This window comes from Syngnathus scovelli, chromosome 10 (genome assembly GCF_024217435.2).
Source record: "Syngnathus scovelli strain Florida chromosome 10, RoL_Ssco_1.2, whole genome shotgun sequence".
Taxonomy (NCBI): domain Eukaryota; kingdom Metazoa; phylum Chordata; class Actinopteri; order Syngnathiformes; family Syngnathidae; genus Syngnathus; species Syngnathus scovelli.
The window spans coordinates 174,587-200,768 of record NC_090856.1 but is presented as its reverse complement, the minus strand read 5'-3'; the positions used below and the strand labels follow the sequence as shown (position 1 = coordinate 200,768).

The following is a 26,182-nucleotide window of genomic DNA, read 5'->3' as shown; positions in this document are numbered from 1 at the left end:
TTCGAAATATGTTTGGAAAGGAAAAAAGAAGAGACCCCCTTGTGCGGGCGGGCGTGTTTCATTTTGCTACATTGTGATGTTGGTTTGATTTCCAGAAATGGTTGCGCCCTAATTGGTTACCTCTAGATCCAATGGTTGAATCCAGACTAATATGGGCCCAGATGTCATTTTACTGCTAGCCAGCTGCCACAGCAAATGGGCGTCCAACTTGATTATGTAATTGCTCTGAAATCCAAGGAGATTACTTTTGTGAAGTTTCGCTTACTATACATTTTTGCCCATATCATTTCAAGAAAAGCACAAAGGTTAAAAATGACGATGAATATTCCTTGTTGGTAATTGTACGTGGCGTAATGATGGAAATGTAGTCTCAACTCATGTGAAAGCAGCAATTACAGACAAGGCGATTAGTCGGGATGCCCTTTGTGTTCCTACATGGAAGCCAGGATGCCAGAATAGGAAATCATTCCATCTGATTTGAGTTGACAGACAGACTTTGGGATGTTTTTGTCTTTCATTCTCACAAATCCCATTCTCTGTTTCCACACCAGGTCAATGGAACAGAAGCAGACTTTGAATATGAGGAAATCACATTGGAGCGGGTAAAATCAGAAGGATTTGGACCAATACCATACTAAAGCTACGACTATTTCCTCCAACTTTCTTTCCTTTCTTCCCCGCCCGCCCATCCGTCCGTCTCCTTCCTTTGTGCGTTGTCGTGTCTCCTCTCTCAATGATACTCTCCTTTGTCTCTCTCTTTCTCCCTGAGGCTCTCTTGCCATTCATTCATTCATTCATTCATTCATTCATTCATTCAGTCCTCTGGCTGCTTCTTCTTTTCTCCTGTGACCTGGATCTGTCTGCTCGAGCGCCACTGCTTTCAAGACACATACACGCAAATAGAGAACCAAAATGAGCCACATCCGTTCACACATTGAAAGAAAGAAGCCAACACTGTCGAACAAATGGTGCCAAATCATTCGTGGCTCGTTATTTGTATTAGGACTAGTACGTAGCGGCCGTGTTGCCGTGAAAACGCTGACCTCCGTCATCTGTGTTTGTGCACAGGGTAACTCAGGTTTGGGCTTCAGTATTGCAGGAGGGACCGACAACCCCCATATTGGAGAAGATCCGTCCATCTTCATTACCAAGATCATACCCGGAGGGGCCGCGGCCCAGAATGGACGACTCAAGTGAGCGGCGCACGCGCACACATCCCTGCGCAAAATCATTTCATTTGATAATAGAAGATAATACGTAGCCACTATGTTGAAGTTGGACTGGATCAAAGCAGCGTTTTGGGCAACTTGTGAAGGGATTTGGCTTCACGTCAACAAAAGTCTCGGGGAAGGCGTCCATCAGAAAGCGGCTTAAGCCTGAAATCAAGGAAAAGGAAGCTGCGTCAATGAAAGCGTCACTCCCTCGCCACTGTGACGCTTTTCTGTCAGAAGAAAGCCGGAGTTTCGACGGCGGCCCAGCGTAAGCGACGGCTTACCCGTTGGAAAGAAATACGACGGTCATGGCGGCGCAATCGATTTACGTGGGGAGGGGCCGGCCGGCTTTTGACGGGGTTTGTGCTTTCTTCATTCTCGGAAGAGTTTTTGTCGGAGCGCTGTCCTTTCGCAAGAGACTCCATCATTCATATCAAACGCGTGCTCGTTTTTTTTTTTTTTTTAGCCATAGCTTTTTTTCTTTTTTCCCCCCACGGCTGGCCGGCCGGCCGGTCGGTCGGTCGGTCACATTGATTTCTGATGGGATGCTGCCCGCAGTCTGCTCTGGCTCAAGGTCAGCTCCTTCCTCCACATCAGACCGAAGCATCTATCTGGAATACGGCCAGCCGTCCGAGCCGTCGACGTTGTCATTAATACATTGGTCCGAGCAAATGTAGTACCTTCAGTAGGCACAGGAAACGGAAGGAAAGAGGATGCTGTCATTTGAATTGTAAATCGCTCTTACTTACGACGACGGCCTCAGATTTGATTAGAATAGCTACCCGTGCAGCTCTTACGATGTTGTCGCTGGCGCAGGGTGAACGACTCCATCGTCCGGGTCAATGACACCGACGTCAGGGAAGTGACCCACAGCGGGGCGGTGGAGGCACTCAAGGATGCCGGAGGTTTGGTCCGACTGTGCGTACGACGCAAGAAGAGCCTTACCGATAAAATGGTGGATATCAAGCTCGTCAAAGGACCCAAAGGTAAAGAACGGCAAACGCAAGTGGATTGATTGAAAAACAAAGTCCATTTTCAGAAGATTCAAGGGTTGATTGTTTCTTTTCAGGCCTGGGATTTAGCATAGCTGGTGGAGTCGGAAATCAACACGTTCCAGGTGACAACGGCATTTATGTGACAAAGATCATTGAGGGGGGTGCTGCACAAAAAGATGGCCGGCTACAGATAGGGGACAAACTTGTAGCTGTAAGTATGCTTTTCATCTCAATCACTATTGACAATGAACACATGGAATGGAATGGAATGGAATGGAATGGAATGGAACGGAACGGAACGGAACGGAACGGAACGGAACGGAACGGAACGGAACGGAACGGAATGGAACGGAACGGAATGGAATAGAACAGAATGATTGAATACACACATCCATCCATTTAATGATTTGTCCCCAGGTAAATGCATCTTCTTTAGAGGAGGTTTCTCATGAGGAAGCAGTTGCAGCCCTAAAGTCAACCCCAGATGTTGTTTACCTACGCGTGGCCAAACACACTTCTGTGTTTATCAACGAAACCTTTCCTCCTCCCGACGTCACCAATTGTAAGTATCTGGTTGCTGTTCCGTTCAAATAGATTGCGGGGGGTGACAGACGCAAGCTTGAATAGCAGCCCGAGCTATTCTACTTGATGTTGCCGACATGCTTTTGAACCAAATTTCTGAAACGGGCTGTTTTTTGCTGGGAAAATTCGAGTACACCCTCTTCCCCACCCAGCGACCGCTGCAAAAAAAAAGAAAACATGGTTTTGATAGGATGAGATGCTCAAGACGGTCTGAAGTGCTCAGTCATGATGTTGACTTTAACACGATGTGACTGGATGATGAAGGAGACCTGCTTTTGTTTTGATCCCAGCCTACCCTTCGCATCATGACAATCACATAAGCCCCTACATGAGCGGGAGCCAGTCTGTTAGCCCGGCCCCACTGACCACGCCCAGATACTCACCAATGCCCAGGTCGGTGACGGAAAATGACGACTTCACAAGGTAAGTAACGTGACAAACGTTTGTAATGTTAAGGTTAACCTTTGACGAGAGCCCAAAATCACCGCCTGTGACGTGCGTACATGTGTTTGGGTGTTTGGGTGTGCGTGCGCGCGCATGCTTGTGTCCATTTGGCAGATGGCAATCAAAATTTTCATCCGGCGTGTAAACTGACGGTCACATACGTAGACACGTGCACATTCACTCTGAGTCGGGTCGGGTCGAGTCGGGTCGGGTCGGGGCTGCTTTACTATCTTTAATCCATTTTAATGGGAGGATTACAGCCTATCACAATCCGCGTCACTCAACTGGCGTCACCGTGGTTACTGGAATATGACTCCGAACGTCATCATCTTTTTGCCCAATCGCAATCTTTTCACTATAATAAATCTGATAAGCTGCAGACTGACTGCCGAATGGTCATTTGGATGTCTGCTCTTTCTTTCCGAGCTTTGTGGTGGTGGCCTGTGTGCGTGTGTGTGTGTGTGTGTGTGTGTGCGTGTGTGTGCGTGTGTGTGCGTGTGTGTGTGTATCCACGTCTACATATGTAGACATGTACATATATCTATACGTATACGGATATACCTAACCCTGAAATCTACGATTCACACAGTCTAGTGCTTCATAATGTTGAACATTTGAATTACATGATACGGTAGCGCCATCTACTGGGCAACCGTAGTGAGCTATATCTTTGCTTCAACTGTAATGCATGCCTTTTCCCATCTCGGGTGCATAGGATACAAACGCTCACCCTCCCTCTGGAAATTTCATGTATAGGTGACACAAAGTGAGACCAAGAAGAATTCTTTTCAGCCTAACAACTGTTCGTATTGCCTTTTTGATGTTGTCACTCCTCCCTCCCTCCCTCCCTCCCTCCCTTCTTCTGCATAGGGTTAACTTGGCTTTACCGCTGTAGACATGCTTACCCTGAGGGATGGCCTGTTTTGAAATGCAAATATTTCTTTTTCCATCGCGTTGAGAAGCGCCAAAAGCGTCTTGTATTCTTTCCCTTAGGGAGCCTCGGCGTGTGTTGCTTCAACGAGGGTCTACGGGTCTTGGTTTCAATATCGTTGGAGGAGAAGATGGCGAAGGGATATTCATCTCCTTCATTCTGGCTGGTGGTCCAGCTGATCTTTGTGGGGAACTCCACAAGGGGGACCGGATCCTCTCTGTACGTGGGGGCCGAGCCAAAGCCAAGATGCTCTTTGCGGATTTGGCTCTTTGCTTTCTCAGACTACGAGTATGTGTCTTTGGCCGTAGGTGAATGGAGTTGACCTGTCGACAGCGACACACGAGCAGGCGGCCGCGGCTCTGAAGAACGCGGGTCAAACGGTCACCGTCGTAGCGCAGTATAAACCGGAAGGTGAGTGGGACCGGACCCAAGTGCTGATGGCCTGGCTAATGTAGTATTTGTCAAGGATGGAGTGTATGATCAAGTCAAGTCAAGTTTATTTGTCTAGCCCTAAATCGCAAAGAGTCTCAAAGGGCTGATGAGTAAAGCGGGAATCGTTTCAGTGTTGCTCTTCTTTTTGATTCCTTTACTGTGTGCTGACTCTCCTACAGTGCTGATTAGTGACCGTTGAATGAGCTTCATTCAGCCCTTCTGTTCATGCTGTGTATTGGCGCGTGCGTGCGTGCGTGCGTGTGTGCGTGCGTGCGTGCGTGCACACGCGCGTGCGTGTCCTTTTGAAGGCCGTGTTTGTCCGGCTCCCGTGGCAATACTCAGCAGCGACCTGTGGTGCGCCCTCTGCTTCCAGCACATAAACATGCAAAGGTGCACATAGATACTTCCTTCGAATGTGAGTGAGTCATGCTGTGCGTGTTTATTTGTTGATCCTTCTGTTCCTATTTACACGAGGAACACGACCTGCTGTCATCAAATGCAGAACAAGTGTAGATACGTATGTACAAAGTAATGATGGCGCAGAAAAGACCTACCTACCTACCTCTTTCTGCAAAGTAGTGGGACAGTGAAATGACAGAAATGGCAACATGGATTGATTAAGAGGCGGTGCGAAGAAAGGAGCAGGCTGCAAGTGGCGCTTGAGTACATTTGGGTCGGGGCCAAGTGTGCCAGTGCCCCAGGTACGGCCAATGGGCACATGTTTGTGCTTTTGACCTTCCATGCGGTGAATTTGGAAGCCATTCTCGTCATTGTTGCGTATTTCAGAACCTTTTCATCTCGGTGATCATTTGAGGTGCAGATGGGTTTGGATGTAACGAGGAGCTGATTTGGCAGCTTCAAATGTGCTCTTCTCCCCCTTCCTTTCCTGCTCTAGTCAAGCCTTCTGTTTGAGTTCCGTCTTAGCCACATGGACTACACACAACTGTCAGTGTCATGCGCACACCGACACAGTCCATGTCGGTCGGTCGGTCGGTCGGTCGGCAGCAACGCTGAGGTGCCGCGCGGGGGATGAGCTCCACTTGTCTTAGTCTGCTTATGACACTATATGCGCGTGCCGTCTATTTGTTATGAAGTGGAGGACGCAGGCGCAGCGAGGCTTGCTTGTGGCGAAAATGAGCCGTCATCGTGTGCTCAAGATTGAACGTTTCTACGTAGCTCTGTCATTCTTATTGTGTGATGGATCGCAGTAACATTGTGAGCGCAATAGCGTTGACCGTGCTGATTTTCCTCAAGATAAAGATGCCTATGAGGTGTCGTTCCCTTTTTTCACTTACTTTGAGATATGATGCTCGTTGACCGTGACGCGCAAGTTGAAATTGAAAAGAAACAAGCCGTGAATGAATTCATACCAGAGCAATTCAAAGAGTGGAGGGAGACAGACAGACAGACAGGCAGGCAGACAGACAGACAGACAGACAGACAGACAGACAGACAGACAGACAGACAGACAGACAGACAGAGAGTCATTACTGAAGCTGAAACGCATCCCTGACTGGTTTATCTTTCGGCCATCACAGTACGTATTAGTGAGGGCTTCGTGAAAGCTCCCTCCAATCAAAAGGAAAAAATGCTTACTAAAGCTTTTTGTGAAGATGTGTGTTGGTGACTGTCACTCCCTGAGCCAAAGTAGGGCAGGAGAGCCTGGCATCACCTCGCATTTCTGCTGCATGAGTGACCTGAGGAAACAGTGCCTGCCCGCGTGTGTGTGCGTGTGTGTGTGTGCGTGCGTGTGTGTGTGTGTGTCCGTGTGTGTGTGTGTGTCCGTGTGTGTGTGTGTGTGTGTGTGTGTGTGTGCGTGTGCGCCTGCGTGGCTGCCTGCGTGGCTGCCTGCGTGGCTGCCTGGCTGCCTGGCTGTCTGCGCCTTAAAGCAAGCTGCTGTCAGAGTGGGAGGAGCAGCCACAGCGAACAAGAGGAGCACACTAGAGAGCGAGCCTTAGCATCTGTTGTTTCTGTAGCAGCCAAGCAGCACTGGAAGGATTTTGAAAGACACACATTTTTTTTCCTGCATCTCGACACTTACTTTGACATATTTCCACTGGAGCAGGCTGACGCGTGGAGGTGCTCTGAACTATCGGTCCTTTTTACGCGCTCCCTCTGGCTTTTTGGTGGGACTGCTCCATGCACTGACACTCATCTAAAAGTCGCCTCATCAGCATCATAGCGCACGCAAGCACGCACGCACGCAGACACGCACGCAAGCAAGCCCAGCCTGCCCTCCGTCCGTCAGCATGTGAGTACCACCGTTGAAAGAGACAAAAGCTGAAAGGACTCAGTCGCTAGCTTCCTGCCTGCCTGCCTGCCTGCCTGCCTGCCTGCCTGCCTGCCTGCCTGCCTGCCTGCCTGCCTGCCTGCCTGCCTGCCTGCTTGCCTGCCATTAGTCACATGCAACATGAGATGATGAGCACCTCTGCTTTTCTTCTTGACTTGATTTGTGGCACTCTTCTTTTCATTTGTTTCCCAACAGTGCTTTTCTTTAGTTGTGGCCTTTTCCCCTTCATTTAGCTCTGGTACATGAAGTCACTTTTCTCAGTTTTGTGCCCTTTCCCCTGTTTGTGGTTGTGTCCGCCGTCTTGCTTTGAATCCCATGCCACAGTTTTGCGGCCACGTGCTTGTGTCTGTTGACTCAAACTATGCTCGTGCAAATATTTGCATGCCGATTAGATGCAGCCATGCCGTAAGATTGAAGGTGATGGACGGAGGTCAGTGATGGGGGGGGGGGGGGGGGGGGGGGGGGGGGGGAGGATTTCCTCCACTAGGTCACTTTGACTGTCGTCGTGAGTGGCGGTGCTCCTTCTATCATTATCCTCCTTGCCCTGAAATACTTTGAGCAATGAATCCCCATTGTCTTCAGAATGTGCCAAGAGGCTGATTTTTGTGTGCGTGTGTGTGTTTCCTGTTAGTTATGTACCTCAAGTGTAACCGAATTAGCTTGCTTTGATTGGATTTTTTTTCCACCATAATGGTTGACAGATTCAGAGTCTTGCTGCAGGCTTCGGAACCAGAGTGATCACATATGCTTGGACCTATTTTGGCTGTGATCAAATCTATACGTAGCATCGGCCACAGAGTCGTGTTTCAATATTGTGGGAAAACAAGAAAGGGTGGCATTTTTTGGATGGATATTTACCGTCTACACTTTTACGCCAGGAGAAAAGTGTTGTTAAGAAAGCCGCACTTGTTCAATTCCATTCATTTTCTAAAAGAACGTTTCCCCCAATGCCCTTGTTAATGTTCCTTGTGCCGGTGTGTGCAGAATACAGTCGTTTTGAGGCAAAGATCCATGACCTAAGGGAACAGATGATGAGCAGCAGCGTCAGTTCCAGCTCCACGTCACTACGGTCCACTCAGAAACGGACGCTTTACGTCAGGTACTGACATTGTGACATTTGTTATTGAGAGTGCTTATGCTTTGCTGCTGCTGCTGCTGCTGCTGCTGCTGCTGTCATTTTAAACTGCAGTTTATGTCAAATGTCGAAGCCAAAAAACACCGTGTTAACTTTGTTCATGAATACTTGTTGCTTCAATCGATGTGTTTCCTGACTCGTGAAATGAGATCCCTCCCAGAAATTCCTGTCGATTCTTTGAAATGACGAGAATATGAATTGATTCCGAGTTATGTTGACATTGGCCTTAATTATAAAACAAGGCTCCATCAAAGTAACATCACGCCAAACACATTCAAATCAATATTGTCATCTCGAAAGCTGGAAATTCACTATTGAACGCATTGTACACTGAATCATATAAAAAAGTGCAATCTGCAAGCTGCCATCTCTTACTTGACAAATATACATATATTGGAGTCGAGTTGAATTTCTCATCCTATTCCAATTGCATTCTGCTTGCTGTGTGTTTTGTGTTGCACACCACACATGGATCCAAATGGCACACCAACCAGGAAAGACGGTATCAGAAGAGTCAAAGGGGAGGGGCACGCAAAAGGCTTCAGTTTGGGACTCGAAAGGTGTTCGGCCAGCTGGCCGACTGACCGAGCGAGGGAGGAAGGGAGCGAGCGAGCCACCCAGCCAGCCCCTTGCTCCTGCCGCATGAACATTTCAGCCCAAATATTGGGAGGGAGGCAGGCAGGCAGGCAGGCAGGCAGGCAGGCAGGCAGGCAGGCAGGCAGGCAGGCAGGCAGGCAGGCAGGCAGGCAGGCAGGCAGGCAGGCAGGCAGGCAGGCAGGCAGCCAGGCAGGCAGACTATATCTGTCTTCCCTGTCGTCTCTGCTTTGTTTTATTGATGAAGGCAGTGGGGACTTTAGGTGGGGTGGCTCTTGTTTCAGCTCTACTTCACAATCTCACACCCACACAGAGTGCTGCCCTATTTTTTAAGGTTGTTTCCCTGTGGACGGACGCCTTTGGAATCGTGCTCATCATTCACTCATGCACGCACGCACAAACACCCATTGTGGACAGACAGCAGCGCACAAAGAGGCAGATGTGGACACTTTCCAGCGCAGCGCAGCGCTTGTGTTTATTCAAATGGCTCTTTTCAAGTTGAACATTTCCTGTTATTATCGTTGGATGTGATCCGCATCCAATATTTTCCATGTGCCTCACTCCAGCTTTCAATTGGTGGAATCATCTTTGTCCCTGTGATTGCATTCTGGCAGAGCGCTCTTTGACTACGATGGAAGCGCGTCGGACTCGAGCAGCCCCAATCAGGTTCTGCCCTTCCGCTTTGGAGACATCCTTCACGTGAGCAGCGCTGGCGAAGAAGAGTGGTGGCCTGCGCGCCACCTCAGCCCCCCTCCCCCAAACTGCCCAGAGGTTGGAGTCATCCCCAGCCGCAGAAGGTTGGTTGGTTGGTTGGTTGGTTGAGGGCGGGCTTCTGAAAGTGCCTTCTCCCGGCTTACATGTGGACTTGACCTCAGTAATCCTTGATTAGGGCAATCCCGGTAGGAATGACAAATGGCGTTTTTTTTTTTTACTGTCTGCGTTTTTAGCTGGCCATTTGAAATTGGATAAAGAGAGAACTTTCCATGGTCATAATTAATAGCCTGGCTGTGTGTTCTGTACTTGATGGAATCTCACGAGCATTCTAAAGGAGGATCTAAAGTTGTGAATGTTCCACCTCCTTTTTCACAGAGCGGAGAAAAAGGAGAGGTCAAGGTTAAAGACAGCCTGTGTGAGCAAGAATCAGGATCGATCGGTGAGTAAGCGATCGAACAAAGTGCCGGCCGCTCCAAGTCACCGTCGTCTTGCATGTCAAAACACACTCGCGGCGTGGCAGTCGAGTCCGAGCTGGTTTCCAATTAAAAGAACCCAAAACATGCGCGCGCGTGTGTGCGCGCGCGCAAGGATCCGACTGATGACGTTCGGTCGTCTGTTGCGATAATCCCCTAAATCTCTTTCTAAATTTCCGTCTATGTTTCTCTGTGCAGGATCAAGAGGAACGGGGTAAGTCGACGTGTTGTCAGTGACCTCTGCTGCTCAATGTATGCCATGTCCATTCAAACAAATATGCCAGTGCACATTCCAGTATTTGTTGACTCCACTTTGGCAGCCTCCATATGTGCTGGATGAAAAAAGGGTGGAAAGTGTCATATTGTCTATGTTGTTCTCTTTGCCCAACCTCAATTAGTTGGCCAGGAGGAGATGTTGTTAAGCTACCAAGCGGTAATACAGCAGGAAGGTCAGTGATTCATTCAAATGACTTGATTGTGGCGTAGAAAACAACACATCATTGACAAATCGAGAGAGACACACAACACGATGGCTTACGTAGTATATATATAACTGGTTGCCTAAGTTCATCCATTTCTATCCATCAGTCAATTACACCAGACCTGTTATCATTCTTGGACCCATGAAGGATCGAGTCAACGATGATCTTATTTCGGAGTTTCCCGACAAGTTTGGCTCCTGCGTCCCACGTGAGTATCGCAACTATTTCAATATGGTTCAAATCTTTGCACGGATTTAATGTGGGCGGGTCTTGAAGAAAAGATTGTAACACTGGCAGTTTGGGTGTGCTCCTCAGACACGACTCGGCCTCGGCGGGACTATGAAGTGAATGGCCGAGATTATCACTTTATGCCCTCCAGAGAGCTCATGGAACAAGAGATCCAGGAGCACAAGTTTATCGAGGCGGGACAGTATAACAACCACCTGTATGGAACCAGTATACAGTCGGTGAGAGAAGTTGCTGACAGGGTAAGAAGAAGGAAGCAAATGGAAGGTAGTGTGGCGTCCAAACGCTTGATACATTTTGTCATTATTTCTCTGTGTGCTCGCCCCTCCCCTCCCCTCCCCTCCCCTCCTCTCCTCTCCCCTCCTCTCCTCTCCTCTCCTCTCCTCTCCTCTCCTCTCCTCTCCTCTCCTCTCCTCTCCTCTCTCCTCTCCTCTCTCCTCTCCTCTCCTCTCCTCTCCTCTCCTCTCCTCTCCTCTCCTCTCCTCTCCTCTCCTCTCCTCTCCTCTCCTCTCCTCTCCTCTCCTCTCCTCTCCTCTCCTCTCCTCTCCTCTCCTCTCCTCTCCTCTCAGGGTAAACATTGTATACTGGATGTATCCGGGAACGCTATCAAGCGTCTGCAGCTGGCAGGCCTCTATCCCATCGCCATCTTCATTAGGCCACGCAGTGTGGACAACATCCTGTAAGTCAAAAAGACAGTCTTGCTTAGTATTGAGTCTGTTGATTTCCATTAGGTCGCTCCGCTAGCAAAAAATGTTCACCGCGAGCGAGCGAACGAACGTGCCATCAAGACTTATAATACTAAAAAGTATGAGCGCACGTTACATTGATACAGGGACACGTGTGTGTGTGTGTGTGTGTTTCTCTCTCCAGAGAGATGAATAAGCGCTTTACTGAGGAGCAGGCAAGGAAGTCCTATGACAGGGCTGTCAGACTGGAGCAGGAGTTCACAGAATATTTCACCGGTGAGGCACCCTCAAACACTATCAGAATGTATTCTTCTTTTCAATACGACAAACAGGCTAACAGTAGCAATAAGCTTTCGTTTCCTTTGGTATGCTCATCATGATGTGTTAATGCTGTTCTTTTTGCCCTTTCTGCAGCTTTTGTGCATGGCTCAACTCTGGAGGAAGTGTATTCCCAGGTGAAGCAGATCATTGAGGAGCAATCGGGTCCTTACATTTGGGTGGCCACCAAGGAGCGGCTCTAAGTCAATGCCGCAACTTTGGCAGCACAACACAGCTAATATACTTTGTGGACACACATACTTAACGCTGGCTATCGGGGGGAAGGCCCAAGGAGGCGAGGCGAGGCGAGGCGAGGCGAGGCGAGGCGAGGCGAGGCGAGGCGAGGCGAGGCGAGGCGAGGCGAGGCGAGGCGAGGCGAGGCAAGGCGCTTGTATCTTTTCCAGCAGCAGCAGCAGCAGCAGCAGCAGCAGCCCGCTTCCTTCCCTACAGCCAACCGAGTTCCTTAACCTTTAAGGACGTGCTTCAAATCCATTGAATATGTACCATTATCTGATTGATTGATTGGTTTCATTAACGCTTCTTGTTGTTGTTGTTGTTGTTGTTTTCATACATATATACCAAGGGTAATGCGTTCACATATGGGTTTGTAATGCTAATATTGTCACCAAGAAGCAGACTTTTGCACGCTGTAGCTTTCATGTTTATGGGGACAAAATCTCTCTCTCTCTCTCTCTCTCTCTCTCTCTCTCTCGCTCTCGCTCTCTCTCTCTCTCTCTCTCTCCTTCTCTCTCTCTCTCTCGCTCTCTCTCTCTCTCTCCTTCTCTCTCTCTCTCTCTCTTTCCCATTTTCCATTCCACTTTATATTTGAATAGCTGCGATTGTTTCTCTGACTTTTCTACCTTTCTCTCTTATCCTACCACTTCCCTGCCAGACTGCCTCAAGTTGAAATAAATAGTGTGCTGTGCCCTGGCATGTTGGACTAAAGGGCCGAGGTAGAAAACATACGTATAGTACTGTAACCTTACTGCTTAGAAATGTAGCAACTATTATTTATTTAAAAACAAAAAAAAAATATATATATATATATATATATATATATACACTATTATGTAGGCTTTAATTGACATTCGTGACAAGCAGAACATGTCAAAAATCCAAGTTAAAAGTAGAATAGTGACCTTTGAGTGGAGTGCAGTGGCATACTTGAGTCTCAATCCCTTCTTCTCTTTCATTGGCTCATTTTATATGGACATCAGTATGCAAATATGAACTTGACTAAGTCAATAAAGTAATCCTGCAGTCTCTGATGAGCTTTTTAATGATGGCATGGAATGGCTCCAGTCAACAGTTGACAGAACCATCATCTTCTGGGAAGGAATATCTTTCCTTTCTTGGACTATAATATTTGAAGCCATTGAAATGGTCCTATTTAGATGAAAAAGGAGTATGTCTTCTATTGTTGTCCATGTAAACATAAGCAGTGTGTCATTTCATCTCTCCTCTCCATTCACTACGTGATGCACGTTCACAAACACCACCACAACCGTTGTTTCTTCCCGGAATGGGGGCTTGTTCCTTAAAAGTCCATTTGGAGGTCTAGAAATAGGCAATGTGCTTCACTTTCTTTCTTTCCTTCTTTCTTCCTTTCAATGAGTCTTAGCTTATGAGTAATATCCCATGGCTAAAATGCAATGATTTAAGAAGAACCAAATGAATGAAGTCATTTCTGCCTTTCCGCCACCGAATGCATCAAAAGCGCCTGAGACGTGAATGAGCCACCCTGGCCCTGGCCCTGGTCCTGACTCTGGCTCTGGCCCTGGCCCTGGCCCTGGCCCTGGCCCTGGCCTGGCCCCAGTACAAAACACTTACTTTGATTCGGCTGTCCCTAGATGAAACTCTGATTTGAGCACGTACTCCCTCCCTCCCTCCCTCCCTCCCGTGCAATGCAATGACATATCAAGCCACAGAAAAATGGTGGAGGAAGAAGCAAGCCATGGTGATGTGATGTCTGTCACCCAAAGGTTCCTTTCAAAGGTGACGATGATTTCACTGGTCACGGATGTTATTTGTTTACAAGGGGACTTCTCAGGGGATCTTCTATATACAGTGCAAATGACAGCATTACTTCTTCTAGTAAAGATGGTGGAAGACAATGGTTTATTTATTTTTTTTATGAGTTGTTTTGTGCTGGGAGCGCTGTGTGTCTGAAAGATCAAGTGTTTTGTACTTTGTGAATGGGTTGGGGCGGGGCCGTTCTCAAACAACAAGATGCTTTTGGAAATGTAGCACCATATGGACTTTGTCTGCTTGCTTGCTTGCTTGCTTGCTATCCGCCACCCAGCACCTCCTAAAGCCCAGAGACTCACAGAGAAGCTGCATGAGTTTTGAAAGCTAAAAGGCTGGGAGCTACTTGATATTGATCTCCTTTAATAATTGTCGATTGCTTTAACACACCTGGACTCTTTGTTTGATTCTGGCTTTGTGTTTGGACCAGAGCTTTATGACACTGTCTATCACTGATGCAAAGAATTGATTTCACAAATGGATTTATCTATATATATATATATAAAACATATGATGCTATTTATCCCTGCACGAACCGCCTATTTTGCTACAAAATAAATGTCCTAATTCACTTTGGATGGCCCAACTTTTGTACGAATACACCTCCGGAGCTCTCTGCACTACAACCTGAGTGAAACAACAATATTGCCACTATTGGGCTGAGGTGTGTGTGTGTGTGAGCGCGTGCTCCTCCCACCGTCACAGCTAGGCCAGCGCCGCCGTCCGTGCTCATTTGGAGCGGAGCACGTGGTTTTGGCCTTCAGATTGACACCACTCGCTCGTGCGTGAATGGGTGCCATTTTTTAATGATACACGAGACGATATTAAGTCCGAAAACCCAAAACGGTGCTGCCGAGTCCAACCGCTATTCCTCCAGCTCGTGCCGCTCCGTCCGTGGGGAAATGTGAAGTCCAACGTTCACGCACCGAGGTCAGATGAGCGCCATCCAGGAAGGAACATAGTCCAATCTTTTTTTGCCGGGCGGCGGGGAGAGGAAGATTGTCGCATGAGAGAGTTGCAAAGAGAACATATTTACTTGAGTCGATGTCATCCAGTTGTTATTAGAAATTCTAATTGATGTTCATTCATCTCACCGTAATTATTGAACGGATCAACGCTTTATTCCTGGAAATCTCTTCATTTACATTTTGTAATATCACGATTAATGACTTCTCCAACATTATTCGGAGCTTAGACTGTCCCATCTCCCCACGGGAGTGTCACGACTCGTCCCCGGTCAGATACATTTTGTCATTATTTCTCTGTGTGCTCGCCCCTCCTCTCCTCTCCTCTCGTCTCCCCTCGTCTCCCCTCGTCTCCTCTCGTCTCCTCTCGTCTCCCCTCGTCTCCCCTCGTCTCCTCTCGTCTCGTCTCCTCTCCTCCCCTCCCCTCCCCTCCCCTCCCCTCTCCTCTCCTCTCCTCTCCTCTCCTCTCCTCTCCTCTCCTCTCCTCCCCTCCCCTCCCCTCCCCTCCCCTCCCCTCCCCTCCCCTCCCCTATGCCCATGATGAGTGTGATCACTCTCACCTGCCTCTCGTTAGCTGTCATGTATTTAAGTTCTGTCTGCGCGTCACTCCCTCCCTATGTGGGCTTATTTGTTGTCGCTCATTTCTTGTCTCATGTCTCTGTTAGTTTGTTTTTTGTTTGCCACCCCTGTCAGTCGCTTCCGTTGATATTTGTTAGGCCGTTGCGTTATGTTGGTTTGCCGCTTGTGTTGGCTTGTTCCCCTTGTGCTCCCTTCCAACTCTCTTTTTCCTTCAGTAAGCCGAGCTGGCCCAAGCTGCGTTTGGTCGCCCTGCTCCATTCCCGTCCATGACGTCGAATTGATTTGAATACAAATCTGATCCTAGCGCAGGTGGTTAAGGTGCTTTTCAAGTCAGCTGATGCCATAATGTGAGTCATCCGTTTTGTCATTTATTGACCCCATAAATGCGACACGCAAACAGATGTGCGCTAACCCTTACTGGCACCTCATGAAGTTGAAACGGCTGTGCATTTTAGGAATCCCACACAGACGACTGACTATTCAAATGGCTGCATTTCTACTTTGTATAGTATGTACTAAATCACAAGATTACAATAAGTGTCATTTTATGATCATCAAAGTGTAAATAATGACTCTTCAACTAGCCACCCTTTCAGCCTCTACTGAAGAAAGACACTTCAAAAGGCCAACATCCAAAACGGTAGACAGCAAATTCAGCAATACATACTACGTACGTATATGATTTGGAAAATGCACCGGCTCAATAAAGAACAGACGTATGCGTACATCTGATGCGGCATTTTTGTCACGCATCCGTCCTTATGTGCTGAGTAAGTCATTCTCTTAAGAGAAGCTCATGTAACTCACTCCAAATGAAAACAAAAAATACAGAAAGCAGAGTAAACAGTGTCAGTACTGTTCTGCTCCACACTCGCAGAAAGAGAGAGTCACTGTTAAGTTTCCAGCAGTCACAGTCTGCATGTTTTTGGATCCACGAGTGGAAAAGCCCCACCACCGCCACAGAGGTGAGGTGAGGAGTGTAAAAGACTTCTGTGTTCACACTCTGGGCTGCAGCTAGGCTATGCTGGCTGGCTGGCTGGCTGGCTGGCACTGTGACGCGTGTGAGGTGGCACAGAGTCCTCTGATTTGTAGCACAGGAAAAGTAACATTTTATGCAGGGGAACTTTCCATCTATATTACACCGGCCTTGTTATTGAACGTCCATCGGACACCCCTCTATCCATCCATCCATTCATCCATCCATCCATCCATAGCTGAGGTGAGCTACGCCAGAATATTTGACATGTTTGCCTAGTTAGTCTGCTGCCGTCACACGGCGGGAATAAAAGGGACCTAGTGAACCATTGATGTATCCTGCCGGGTAAAAGGCACTCAAGTTGTGCAATCTCATTCCTCAACACCCTCGCAGAACTTTGACCCGGGTCACGGAGATAAAACCTGCACTTGGACTGACGAGTCAGCAGAGAAGGCACACTGAGAGGAAAGAAGTACACGATGGTGACCATAGGGAGCACAGCGGCAGCCCTCCTCTTCATTCTACATGCTGGTAAGACGGATGGATGGATGGATGGATGGATGGATGGATGGATGGATGGATGGATGGATGGATGGATGGATGGATGGATGGATGGATGGAGCTGTCGCTAGCTCGCCAGCTAGCTGGTAAAAGCAATATTCAAACAGAATGCAACTAAATCATATGACTGTGATATGAAAACAAGTTTTAGAATGGTAAAAATGTAACAAGATGAAATGACAATACTGGATGAAGTCGTCCATCTGGCAATTTGACCAAGAGTTACAGTAGTGGTGAGAAAGTTCTTTGGCCCCGGGTGAGCTTTAAATGGAAATAGGACATTGGTAAGGAGTGGCAAACCGCTGTGTGTGTGCTCAGTGTGTGCTCAGAGCAGCATTAGGTGGTGCACCATCTCAGATGCTGAGCAGAAGAAATGCGAAGCCATGTCCCTGGCTTTCGCCCAAGTCTCCATCCGGCCGTCGCTCAGCTGCATTCGCGGAAGCACTGTGGAGAACTGCGTGCAGAAGCTCGAGGTGGGCTCCCCGTTTCTCCTCATCCCCCACTTTGAAGACAGCAGACTAACGTCATTCATTTGAATACGGCAATATGACTTTGTCTACAATGGCAATGGTCTCCATAAATTGCTCAACCAATTTATGGCCATATGTTCCCGTTGCTGTCGTGTCGTGTGTAGGCAAACCAAGCGGATGCTTTGTCCATGTTCGCCCCCGACATCTACAACCTGAGGAAGAGCGCCTCGTTCAAGATAGCTGCCAGTGAATCAAAGGCTGACGGTAAGATTGTTTATCTTCATGTGCAAGTCGATGGCCTCGTATCTTTTTCACAAGTTCAAAGGGTAATTATGGTGCATTTCTTTAATAGTTGCAAGCATGTGACCACTGTGATAAGGTTATCTTTTCATTCCCGCTTTTTAATGACACTTCCGACAAAATGTGAAGAACGCGTACTGGCTTGTTTTTTTTTGTTTTTTGTCCCCCCATCGTGCCAGTCATCGCCGAGCATCTGCACCGTCTTTGTCACCTCAGGTACCGGGGCGGCTTACTTTGCCGTCGCTGTTGTGAAAAAGGACGATTCCAGCATCAACATCAATAACTTGGCGGGGAAACGGAGCTGCCACACCGGCAAAGGCCGAACGGCTGGCTGGAATATGCCCGTGGGATATCTAATCGACCAGGGCTACATGTCGGTCATGGGCTGCGACATCTCCGAGGGTAGGTAGGGGGAACCTTTGGTCGCTTGTTCAAGAAAGAGCCCTCACAAACACAAACCCGCGCCCTGATATTTTGCACTATCAGGCGTGGCCCAGTTTTTTAATAGCAGCTGCGTTCCGGGAGCAAACCAGGCCGGCGATCCGGCGTCTCTGTGCCAGTTGTGCGTGGGCGATCCCAGTGGACAGCACAAATGCGAAGCCAGCAACAACGAACGATATTACAGCTACGAAGGAGCGTTCAGGTAACGTATGTACTCGGTCCGCCCCGTGGTTTCGGACAGACGAGACGTTTGTTACAATTTGACATAGTGCTTGATGCACTCGCGCCATCAAAATGCGCTCCATAGCCTTCATTTGGAATTGGAAGTACGTTTGACGGTCGCGCTCTCTTGACTTTTGACGGTCCCCATTAGGTGCCTCGCTGAAGGTGCAGGAGACGTAGCTTTTATCAAACACACTACGGTTGAAGAAAATACAGATGGTAAGAAGTTCGGGCCGTAGCTCGGGACAGACAAGGTACAGAAGGACTCGTTCTTTTCTCCAGGTCACGGCCCCGATTGGGCGCATAAATTCTACTCCAAAGACTACGAGCTGTTGTGTCGTGACGGCAGAAGACTTCCCGTCAGTCAGTGGAAGACTTGCAATCTGGTCCGCGTGCCATTTCGGGGCATCGCCGTCGGCAAACGCGTCACGCCGTCTACAGTGTTTAACATGCTTGCTGAGGGACTGGTAGGTCCAAACACGTTGGAATATTGACCAAGACCATTTTTTGGATTGTCTTTTTCACAAATGTACGGATTTGCTTTTTTTGTTCCCGTTGCCGCTATTTGGGTAGAATATTTGAACTAACCGAAACACGTAGCGTCCTCTCAAGAGGGACAGGTCAGTAAGCCAAATTGGGTCAAATCTTTCTTTCTTTCTTCCTTCCTACCTACCTACCTACCTACAGCAAAAGTCTGGATTCAACATGTTTTCCGCCAAACCTTACGGAGCAGGGACGTTGCTCTTTTCCGAGTCCACCGCCATGTTTCAGAGCTCCGAGTCCGATGACCCTAAGAAATGGATGGGTCAGCTTTATCACAATGCCATGAGCGCCATGGACTGTAAACTTCCAGGTAGCCAGCCAGCCAGCCCGTCCGTCCACTTGTTTGTGCTTTCAATAGTCCATAGAAGCGTGCGCGTCTAGCTGCCTGTCAAACCATCAACAGAAAGCACTTTGCGGTGGTGCGTGCTGTCAACGGGCGAGCAGCACAAATGTGCCGCCATGGGCGCTGCCTTTCAAGCCAAAGGGCTGGTTCCCAGGGTCAACTGCATCTACGGCGACTCGTTGACGGACTGCTTGGAGAAAATCAAAGTAAGTTGTTCAAAAGTCCCGACGTGAGACAATTTCAAACCACTTTCCCGCTTTATTGTCAGAACCGCAAAGCCGATGCCATTACTCTGGATGGAGGTTATATCTATACAGCGGGCAAGGACTATGGATTGGTACCTGCTACTGGAGAGAGCTATACAGGTGCAAAGAAGAAAGGGGGAAGCAACAAAAAAACAACAAAAAACTGACAGACAACAATTTGCACTCCTCCAGCCGATGGCGATGGCTCCAACTATTACGCGGTTGCCGTGGTGAAAAAGAGCAGCTATGACATTCGGAGTCTTGACGATCTCAAAGGCCTTGGTTCCTGTCACACGGGATTGGGTCGCACTGCCGGTTGGAACGTTCCGGTATCCACCCTGATTGAGAAAGGCTTGATCAGCCCTCAGCATTGCCAGATAGCCCAAGGTCAGTCAGTGTTTGTCGTAGCCGAAAAAATGGGCCGTCGCTCACTGCGCGCAAATCATCGCGCTAATGTCTCTGAATAATCTTTGTATTCCATGGCACCTAGCGGTCGGTGGGTTCTTTAAGCAGAGTTGTGTACCTGGCGCTAATCAGCCCGGTTACCCTAGCAACCTGTGTGCCTTATGTGTGGGAGACGCCGCAGAGCACAACAAATGTGAGAAAGGAAAGGACTTGTACGACGGATACGACGGTGCCTTCAGGTACGAAAATGGGAGGGGAGCAAAGCCGCTTCATGATGGCTCATTTGGAACCGGAGAATCGTTTGTTTCCTTCAGGTGTCTGGCCGTGGGAGATGGAGACGTGGCTTTCGTCAAGCATTCTACTGTGTTCCAAAATAGCGACGGTACGAGCGCAGCCTCTATGGCACCACCATTCCATTTTCAATCACACCGAGCTTTTGTGCGCTCATCCAGGGAACTCGACCGAACCTTGGGCCACAGATCTCCTGTCCAAAGATTTCCAGCTGCTCTGTCCGCACGGTACCAAAGCTGAGGTCACTCAGTATAAATATTGTCATCTGGCACGCGTGCCCTCCCACGCTGTAATGGTGCGCCCCGAGAGCAACATCCACGCCATCTATGGACTCCTGGACCGTGCACAGGTAGGTACTAGAGACCAAATATTGGAAGGGAGCCTTGTGTGGCTGTTTTCAAATCAATGACATTCCACTTGACTCTTGTGTCTTGACAGACTTATTTTGGCAGTGACACAGCTCCAGACTTCCAGATGTTTGACTCGCAGGCTTACAAGGGCACCGATCTTCTCTTCAAAGACTCCACCGTGCGCCTTGTGGGCGTGGCTGACAGAAAGACCTACCAGGAGTGGCTGGGCCACAACTACTTGGACTCACTGCTCAACATGCAGTGTAACGCATCAAGTGCAGGTAAACGTCATTTTTGAAATGGCTTGGGATTGTTGCAACTGTAATATGACGATTGATGGTGTCTTGTAGCGCTTTCCTCGCTGCGGTTGGTGATCACCGTCGCGCTGCTGTGCTCCATGCTGACGGCCATCTGAAAGGCATGGTACGCAAGGCAACTTGTCCCACTCCCTTCCCTTCCCTTCCCTTCCCTTCCCTCGCACTGTTCTCTTTTGCTGATCACTGGTTCTAGTAGAAGGATCCCACCGTTGTCAACTTTGAAAAAGACTTGTCACTTGTGAAAGAAAATTGTTTACAGAAGGTGAGCTGCCATATCAGAGCATATGCTGTCACCTGTTACAGTCCAACCTCTTTTTCTCAAGGCGCTTCAGGGACGCACGCTTGCTTTCTTTCTTGCCATCACTAATCCCCCCCCCCCACCCACCCAGTTTAAACATTATTGATGTATACTTTCTTATAAGCAGAGATTTATTTTTTATATGATGTTCAGATGCCATATCAGTGAATATGTACTGACTCATACTATCTGAAATGAGTGCATTCTTTCCTCTGGACAGAGATTTTATTTCAGTGTGAAATGATCAATCCTTGACTAATATTTAGTTGCCAGGCCAGTGAGTCTGCACAGGTATTAAAAAAAAAAAAGCTACTGTGTTAGATGTGTTCTCTCTCTTGTTCAAATAAATTCTCAAGCATCAAAAGACATTTGTGTGTCACGTACATACTGTATTTGATGCATGCAGTCCTAGTGAACTTGGAGTCACGTCCTTAGCTGTGCAATAAAGATTTAAGAGAGCGATTGGAAGATATGTACTGTAAAACAGATTGGAACACAGTCATGTGTTACAAGTCATCACTCAATCTGTTAATTACGGGGAAACTGTTACTTCCATCTGAGATAGGGCTTCCTGGATGGTTCACTATCGCATCTGTAAAGAGAAGAAAACAAAAAAACTCATCCAGCCAAACGACTTTGTGGCACATCAATGTGGGTGCAAAATAGGTCATTGCTTGCTCTTGCATGCATTGGATGTAAACATTCAGCGTGCAAGCCCTCTTAAACTTACTGGTAAAATTGACCCTCCAGCTTCTATACTGCTTGTGCTCATTTGGGTCAAGCTGGAGCTTGTCCCCAACTGACTTTGCGAAGCGGAAACAGGGCTGCTTTTAGAATCTGTACCCCACGCACGCACGCACGCACACACACACACACGCACTTATACCTTCGAAAAAGGGATTGGCTTTCTCTGAAATGAACACTTTGCACATTTCCTTAATCTCCACATTTAATGATGCATTCTTTTTCTTTGACTCAAATTTATAAATACATAACTGAGTAGAAATCAACGCAAGATGTCAAAAATGTCTGGTGCCCAGGGTAGGAGGAAAAATGAACAGAAAAACAAGACAAAGACAGCGGTGACGTTAGGTAAAATTATTTGTCAGAATGTGATAGTAACCTGGGATTAACATTAAGATAGTCTACGTGAGTTACAAATTGCGTGTGCCCTGATTCACTTGACCACCCCTTTATATTGTAGTTAAAGAGCACATCATCAACAACCACTTTGGTTAGGAGTCTCCAAATGAGCCCACTTGAAAAATGGAGACCACCTTTTTTAATGAGGTAGTGGATACAGCAATCAGACTTCAGAACCTTGGAGAGCTATTTGCTTTCTTGGGAGGGAGGGAGCGATCGATCGATCGATCGTATACACTACACCGAGGGTGCCACCTAAGGGCTGGCTGGGCCTCCTTAGTTGGTTTTGAAAGGGCTTGAGCACGTCGAAGCGGAGCCAGCAGAAGCCACGCTTGAATCAAACGTCAGTAGTGCTGATCTCATTTGATGATGTCACTCAGACTGACTGCAGCGTTCAGCATCCAGGGTGAGGGATTACTTTTTAACCTGACGGGATCCATCTTTCCACCCATCCTTGACTTCATTGACGAACGTCTCTCGGACCCTCTTGAGTCGTCTGCCGACGTCCTCCACGCCACCGGGAACTCGACCAGCCTCCTCTCGGACCTGCCGCAGCGTCTGGGACCTCAAGACCCGCTGGGAGGCGTCCCGGCCGACGAGCTGAGCTTTGGTAAGGGCGTAAACTGTGATCTGCGCGGCCCTACGGATCGGACGAGACTCTGCCAGCTTCTCGACGACATGGAGATTGTTGAGCAGCGAAAGCAGCATTCGAGAAAGCATTTTGGAGGGGCGGGGGGCTACGTGCTGCCTCGAGTTTCGGAGGGAAAGTGTAACTTGGCAAGCCCTGAAATGGTAACAATATTCAACTGAGGCAGACGATGTACGGCGATCGTGCTGTTCTTTCAATGTGTAGTTTCAATACCCAGAGCGAAGGTGACTTACTTGATCAAGGTGTCGAACGAGGGCGAGAATCCCGAGCCGGGTATTTACTTCCGGGTTTTCTTCTTTTCTCGTGCTAACGGGAGTTTGTAAAGGGCAGTGCTACATTAGCGCCATCTATTGATCAACGGCGCAAACATCATTGCTCGTGAAGGCCAGCTTTGTGTTCACTTCAACACAGGTCATGGTGTGCTGTGAGACGTAAATGTCGAGTTAAATGAGAGCCATGGATCATGACATGAAAAATAACCGTTGTACATATACATGTTGTTTATATAAAACATATATAATAACAGTAGTGCTATATCAACTCCTAATCAAAAGGTGGCGCTGTTTAAAACGGCAGAACTCATTTGAACACATTGCTACTTCCGTTTCCTTCTTCACACAGCTCATATTAGGCTGACTGAAGTGTGTAGCCGGGCAGGCGGGCAGGCAGACAGGCGGGCAGGCAGGCAGGCAGGCAGGCAGACGGGCAGGCAGGCAGACAGGCAGGCAGACAGGCAGGCATCCATCCATCCATCTATCCATCTGTAGGCTCGAAAAGCGAGACGACTTCAGTCATGCGGGCCTTTCTACTGTTAACGATGACGGCGCTGTCGCTCGGCCCGATGCTGGTCTGCGGCTCCGAGAAGAAAAAGCTGCAGATCGGCGTCAAAAAGCGAGTGGACAACTGCCACATGAAGTCCCGCAATGGCGACGTTCTGAACATGCACTACACGGGCAAGCTGGAGGACGGCACCGAGTTTGACAGCAGTATTCCTCGCGATCGACCCTTCACCTTCACGCTGGGAAGCGGCCAAGTGATTAAAGGTTGGGACCAGGGCCTGCTCGGCATGTGCGAGGGCGAAAAGAGGAAATTGGTCATTCCCGCCGAGCTGGGCTACGGAGACCGGGGAGCGCCGCCCAAGATCCCCGGTGGAGCCACTCTGATCTTTGAGGTGGAGCTGCTCAGCATCGAGAGGAGATCCGACCTTTGATGAAAGGCTACTCGCTCGCTCGCTCGCTCACTGCGCTTAGTAAGTTTTCGGAGCTCGACTTTTTGTAGCTTGCGTGCAGATCCAATGAAAACGTGAGATTGCTCTTTCTATTTCTAGGAGATGCTGCTCCCTGTGATTAAAGGGCACATCTGACAGCAGTGAAGAAGACACTGTGTCCAATTGTGGTGTGGGATGGGACTCTTCCAGCAGCAGAGCAATGACTTATGCCTCATGTGCTCAAGATTGCTCAAATAAGAACTGATCCGCAATAAAAAAAAAAATCAAATCAAATAAAAAATATTGCAGCATTCCAATGAAAAACACAGTATTGTGTTATGAGCAGGAATACGTCTGCTTTCTTATTTTTAAGTTTGGCAGAGAGACAATCTCACCTACTATGAGAATGGGCAACATAGCCTTTGATTACTTTATTTGTAAACTGATCAAATAAAAAATACCTCTGGAAAAACAACTATTGTAACGTACTGTATAGTTTTTCAAGCAACTCTTGTCACGTGTTCTAGTTGACAGACTGGTAGACCACTACTAGCTTCTGACAGTTGATAAGAAAGAAAAAAAGTAGGCGAATTTCCCTCCGGGGATCAATAAAGTGGCAATCTATCCAATCAATCCATCCATCCAAGCGAAACCGTGAAGGTATGAGCGCTTCACACTCTTGTACAGTAGGCGGCGCTATGCACCTGGACGCTGCTCGCAATCCGCATTAGAAGAAGAAACCCAACGTAGTTGTCGTGCGACGCCGACAAAGAAGCAGCGATTCGTATGTAGTCACTCCGCTTATCCACCATGTCTGTGAAATTGAATGCTTTAAATAGCGATTCTTACACCGATATCGGCTCATACAGAGACCAGCATTTCAAGGTAAGACACAATGCTGAATGTGATGTGACCAAAACGATACATTTGAAGAAGCATTCGGAATCCAAATGAGCAAGCCGTCCGTCCAAGCAATATGGGCACTCTGCGGTCCCGTGTGTCTGTCGTTTGGCTCTCACGATCGCCGATCCCGGTGGGGGGGGGGGGGGGGGGACAGCTTTCGCCGCAACTCGAGCAATGATGTGATACGGTCTTGCTGCTAAATCGCAACACTTTTGAGGCGGTCAAAGATGCGTTAACGTAGACGTCAATGCATGCAAATAAATGATCAAATCCCAACAAGGCGACAGAGGCAGGAATAGAGACAGGACGAGCCTAGGTGCTGAGTCGGCAGCCACGAGCCAAATAACCACCATGGCAATACTTTGCGGTGTTTCCAGGGTAAGTGTCATATACAAGAGAAACTGCTGAAAGCAAGCCACACGCTCTACGTGGGCAACCTCTCCTTCTACACCACAGAGGAGCAGGTAAGAAACGGTATAGAAATGAGTCGTCATGCTTTGTGTTGCAGCTTTCCAAAATCTTCTGCAACCCCTCCCCTCCCTCTTCTGAGCAGGTTCACGAGCTCTTTTCTAAAAGTGGGGACGTCAAGCGCATCATCATTGGTCTGGACAAAGTCAAGAAGACGGCCTGCGGCTTCTGCTTTGTCGAGTATCCTTTTCACCGTGTTTGCTTGAACCTCGCAAATGAAGTACTACCGTTCCGTCGTGCGCTCATAATGCCTCAATGTAACGGAACTTAACCCCAGCTGGCGCAGATACTATACGAGGGCAGATGCGGAAAATGCTATGCGCTTTATAAATGGCACACGTCTGGATGACCGCATGATCAGGACAGACTGGGACACCGGCTTTAAGGAGGGAAGACAATATGGTCGTGGCAAGTCTGGAGGACAGGTAAGCAAGCTCCTCTGAGTACCATTGCCAGGGAAAGTGACAGAATAAAACAAGGTCTTGGATTGCAAGTGACACTGGGCAAAAAGGCTTGCTTGCTTGCTTGCTTGCTTGCTTGCTTGCTTGCTTGCTTGCTTGCTTGCTTGCTTGCTTGCTTGCTTGCTTGCTTGCTTGCTTGCTTGCTATTCCCTTTCTTCATGTTATTCTCTCAACTATTTCACTGATCCTTTGTGGCTCTTTTGTTTTGTGCAGGTGAGGGATGAGTACAGGCAGGACTACGACCCAGCCAGAGGCGGTTATGGAAAGTTGGCTCAGCAGCAAAGAGGGCCGCAATAATCCGTCAGCCCCCTCCTCCAATCATTCTTTTAGATGCGTGGTGCTTTTGACTCGTTCTATTTAAGTGCAGGAGGACTAGCGTGCCAATTAGATGTTTTTCACACCCCAAATTTACCCGAATGGAGGTGTTGTGTCCACTGGGGTTTTTTTTGTTTCTATAAAGCTCTATCTTTCAACCTCTGGTAACGCT

The 26,182-nt window shown here is 48.2% G+C and overlaps 4 protein-coding genes across 16 annotated transcripts in view; all 4 read left to right on the top strand.

Moving 5' to 3' along the window:
* The window catches only part of LOC125976263 (discs large homolog 1-like protein), a 33,901-nt gene extending 19,767 nt beyond the window's left edge, over nucleotides 1–14,134 (top strand). For 8 of the 11 annotated variants that reach the window (XM_049732327.2, XM_049732329.2, XM_049732331.2 and 5 more), the window contains 18 exons: nucleotides 552–602; nucleotides 1,069–1,193; nucleotides 2,028–2,197; nucleotides 2,281–2,417; nucleotides 2,624–2,768; nucleotides 3,079–3,211; nucleotides 4,226–4,382; nucleotides 4,472–4,574; nucleotides 7,870–7,984; nucleotides 9,229–9,411; nucleotides 9,704–9,767; nucleotides 10,000–10,015; nucleotides 10,200–10,250; nucleotides 10,390–10,491; nucleotides 10,599–10,771; nucleotides 11,099–11,208; nucleotides 11,400–11,491; nucleotides 11,630–14,134. In XM_049732327.2, coding sequence (XP_049588284.1) covers nucleotides 552–602; nucleotides 1,069–1,193; nucleotides 2,028–2,197; nucleotides 2,281–2,417; nucleotides 2,624–2,768; nucleotides 3,079–3,211; nucleotides 4,226–4,382; nucleotides 4,472–4,574; nucleotides 7,870–7,984; nucleotides 9,229–9,411; nucleotides 9,704–9,767; nucleotides 10,000–10,015; nucleotides 10,200–10,250; nucleotides 10,390–10,491; nucleotides 10,599–10,771; nucleotides 11,099–11,208; nucleotides 11,400–11,491; nucleotides 11,630–11,736 — 2,034 coding nt within the window. In that variant the 3' untranslated portion in view covers nucleotides 11,737–14,134. Of the gene's footprint in view, nucleotides 1–551; nucleotides 603–1,068; nucleotides 1,194–2,027; nucleotides 2,198–2,280; nucleotides 2,418–2,623; nucleotides 2,769–3,078; nucleotides 3,212–4,225; nucleotides 4,383–4,471; nucleotides 4,575–6,478; nucleotides 6,847–7,869; nucleotides 7,985–9,228; nucleotides 9,412–9,703; nucleotides 9,768–9,999; nucleotides 10,016–10,199; nucleotides 10,251–10,389; nucleotides 10,492–10,598; nucleotides 10,772–11,098; nucleotides 11,209–11,399; nucleotides 11,492–11,629 lie in introns of those variants that run through there. The other 3 variants (XR_007484215.2, XR_011087508.1, XM_049732337.2) reach the window with 3 other exon arrangements.
* Nucleotides 14,135–15,087: 953 nt separating this feature from the next.
* On the top strand, nucleotides 15,088–21,232 carry meltf (melanotransferrin). 3 transcript variants are annotated; one of them, XM_049719708.2, is made up of 18 exons: nucleotides 15,088–15,449; nucleotides 16,221–16,321; nucleotides 16,472–16,609; nucleotides 16,958–17,112; nucleotides 17,274–17,373; nucleotides 17,626–17,811; nucleotides 17,896–18,052; nucleotides 18,224–18,291; nucleotides 18,355–18,539; nucleotides 18,760–18,925; nucleotides 19,019–19,164; nucleotides 19,227–19,323; nucleotides 19,396–19,590; nucleotides 19,694–19,847; nucleotides 19,923–19,990; nucleotides 20,061–20,248; nucleotides 20,338–20,530; nucleotides 20,600–21,232. In XM_049719708.2, exons 3-18 carry the CDS (start codon nucleotides 16,558–16,560, stop codon nucleotides 20,662–20,664), a joined length of 2,175 nt encoding a protein of 724 aa, XP_049575665.1. In that variant the 5' UTR covers nucleotides 15,088–15,449; nucleotides 16,221–16,321; nucleotides 16,472–16,557; the 3' UTR covers nucleotides 20,665–21,232. The 3 variants fall into 3 exon arrangements, with proteins under 3 accessions (XP_049575665.1, XP_049575657.1, XP_049575649.1); XM_049719700.2 differs by having other exon boundaries at nucleotides 15,558–16,321; XM_049719692.2 differs by having other exon boundaries at nucleotides 15,088–16,321.
* A 2,060-nt stretch (nucleotides 21,233–23,292) lies between these two features.
* fkbp2 (FKBP prolyl isomerase 2) lies at nucleotides 23,293–24,338 on the top strand. Its single transcript, XM_049719779.2, has 2 exons — nucleotides 23,293–23,905; nucleotides 23,984–24,338. The coding sequence occupies exon 1, from the start codon at nucleotides 23,450–23,452 to the stop codon at nucleotides 23,864–23,866; it is 417 nt and encodes a 138-aa protein (XP_049575736.1). The 5' UTR covers nucleotides 23,293–23,449; the 3' UTR covers nucleotides 23,867–23,905; nucleotides 23,984–24,338.
* Nucleotides 24,339–24,603: 265 nt separating this feature from the next.
* On the top strand, nucleotides 24,604–26,168 carry ncbp2 (nuclear cap binding protein subunit 2). Its single transcript, XM_049719767.2, has 5 exons — nucleotides 24,604–24,748; nucleotides 25,144–25,230; nucleotides 25,320–25,414; nucleotides 25,521–25,659; nucleotides 25,909–26,168. The coding sequence occupies exons 1-5, from the start codon at nucleotides 24,674–24,676 to the stop codon at nucleotides 25,990–25,992; spliced, it is 480 nt and encodes a 159-aa protein (XP_049575724.1). The 5' UTR covers nucleotides 24,604–24,673; the 3' UTR covers nucleotides 25,993–26,168.
* The last annotated feature ends 14 nt before the right edge of the window (nucleotides 26,169–26,182 follow it).

Bases quoted from the DNA above. Each gene is read 5' to 3' on its own strand.
- meltf (XM_049719708.2), top strand. From the start codon at position 16,558: ATGGTGACCATAGGGAGCACAGCGGCAGCCCTCCTCTTCATTCTACAT. The intron at 18,292-18,354 runs GTAAGAAGTTCG...TCTTTTCTCCAG, and splicing joins GGTTGAAGAAAATACAGATG to GTCACGGCCCCGATTGGGCG. The intron at 18,926-19,018 runs GTAGCCAGCCAG...AACCATCAACAG, and splicing joins CATGGACTGTAAACTTCCAG to AAAGCACTTTGCGGTGGTGC.
- fkbp2 (XM_049719779.2), top strand. From the start codon at position 23,450: ATGCGGGCCTTTCTACTGTTAACGATGACGGCGCTGTCGCTCGGCCCG.
- ncbp2 (XM_049719767.2), top strand. From the start codon at position 24,674: ATGTCTGTGAAATTGAATGCTTTAAATAGCGATTCTTACACCGATATC. The intron at 24,749-25,143 runs GTAAGACACAAT...CGGTGTTTCCAG, and splicing joins ACAGAGACCAGCATTTCAAG to GGTAAGTGTCATATACAAGA. The intron at 25,415-25,520 runs GTATCCTTTTCA...CAGCTGGCGCAG, and splicing joins TGCGGCTTCTGCTTTGTCGA to ATACTATACGAGGGCAGATG.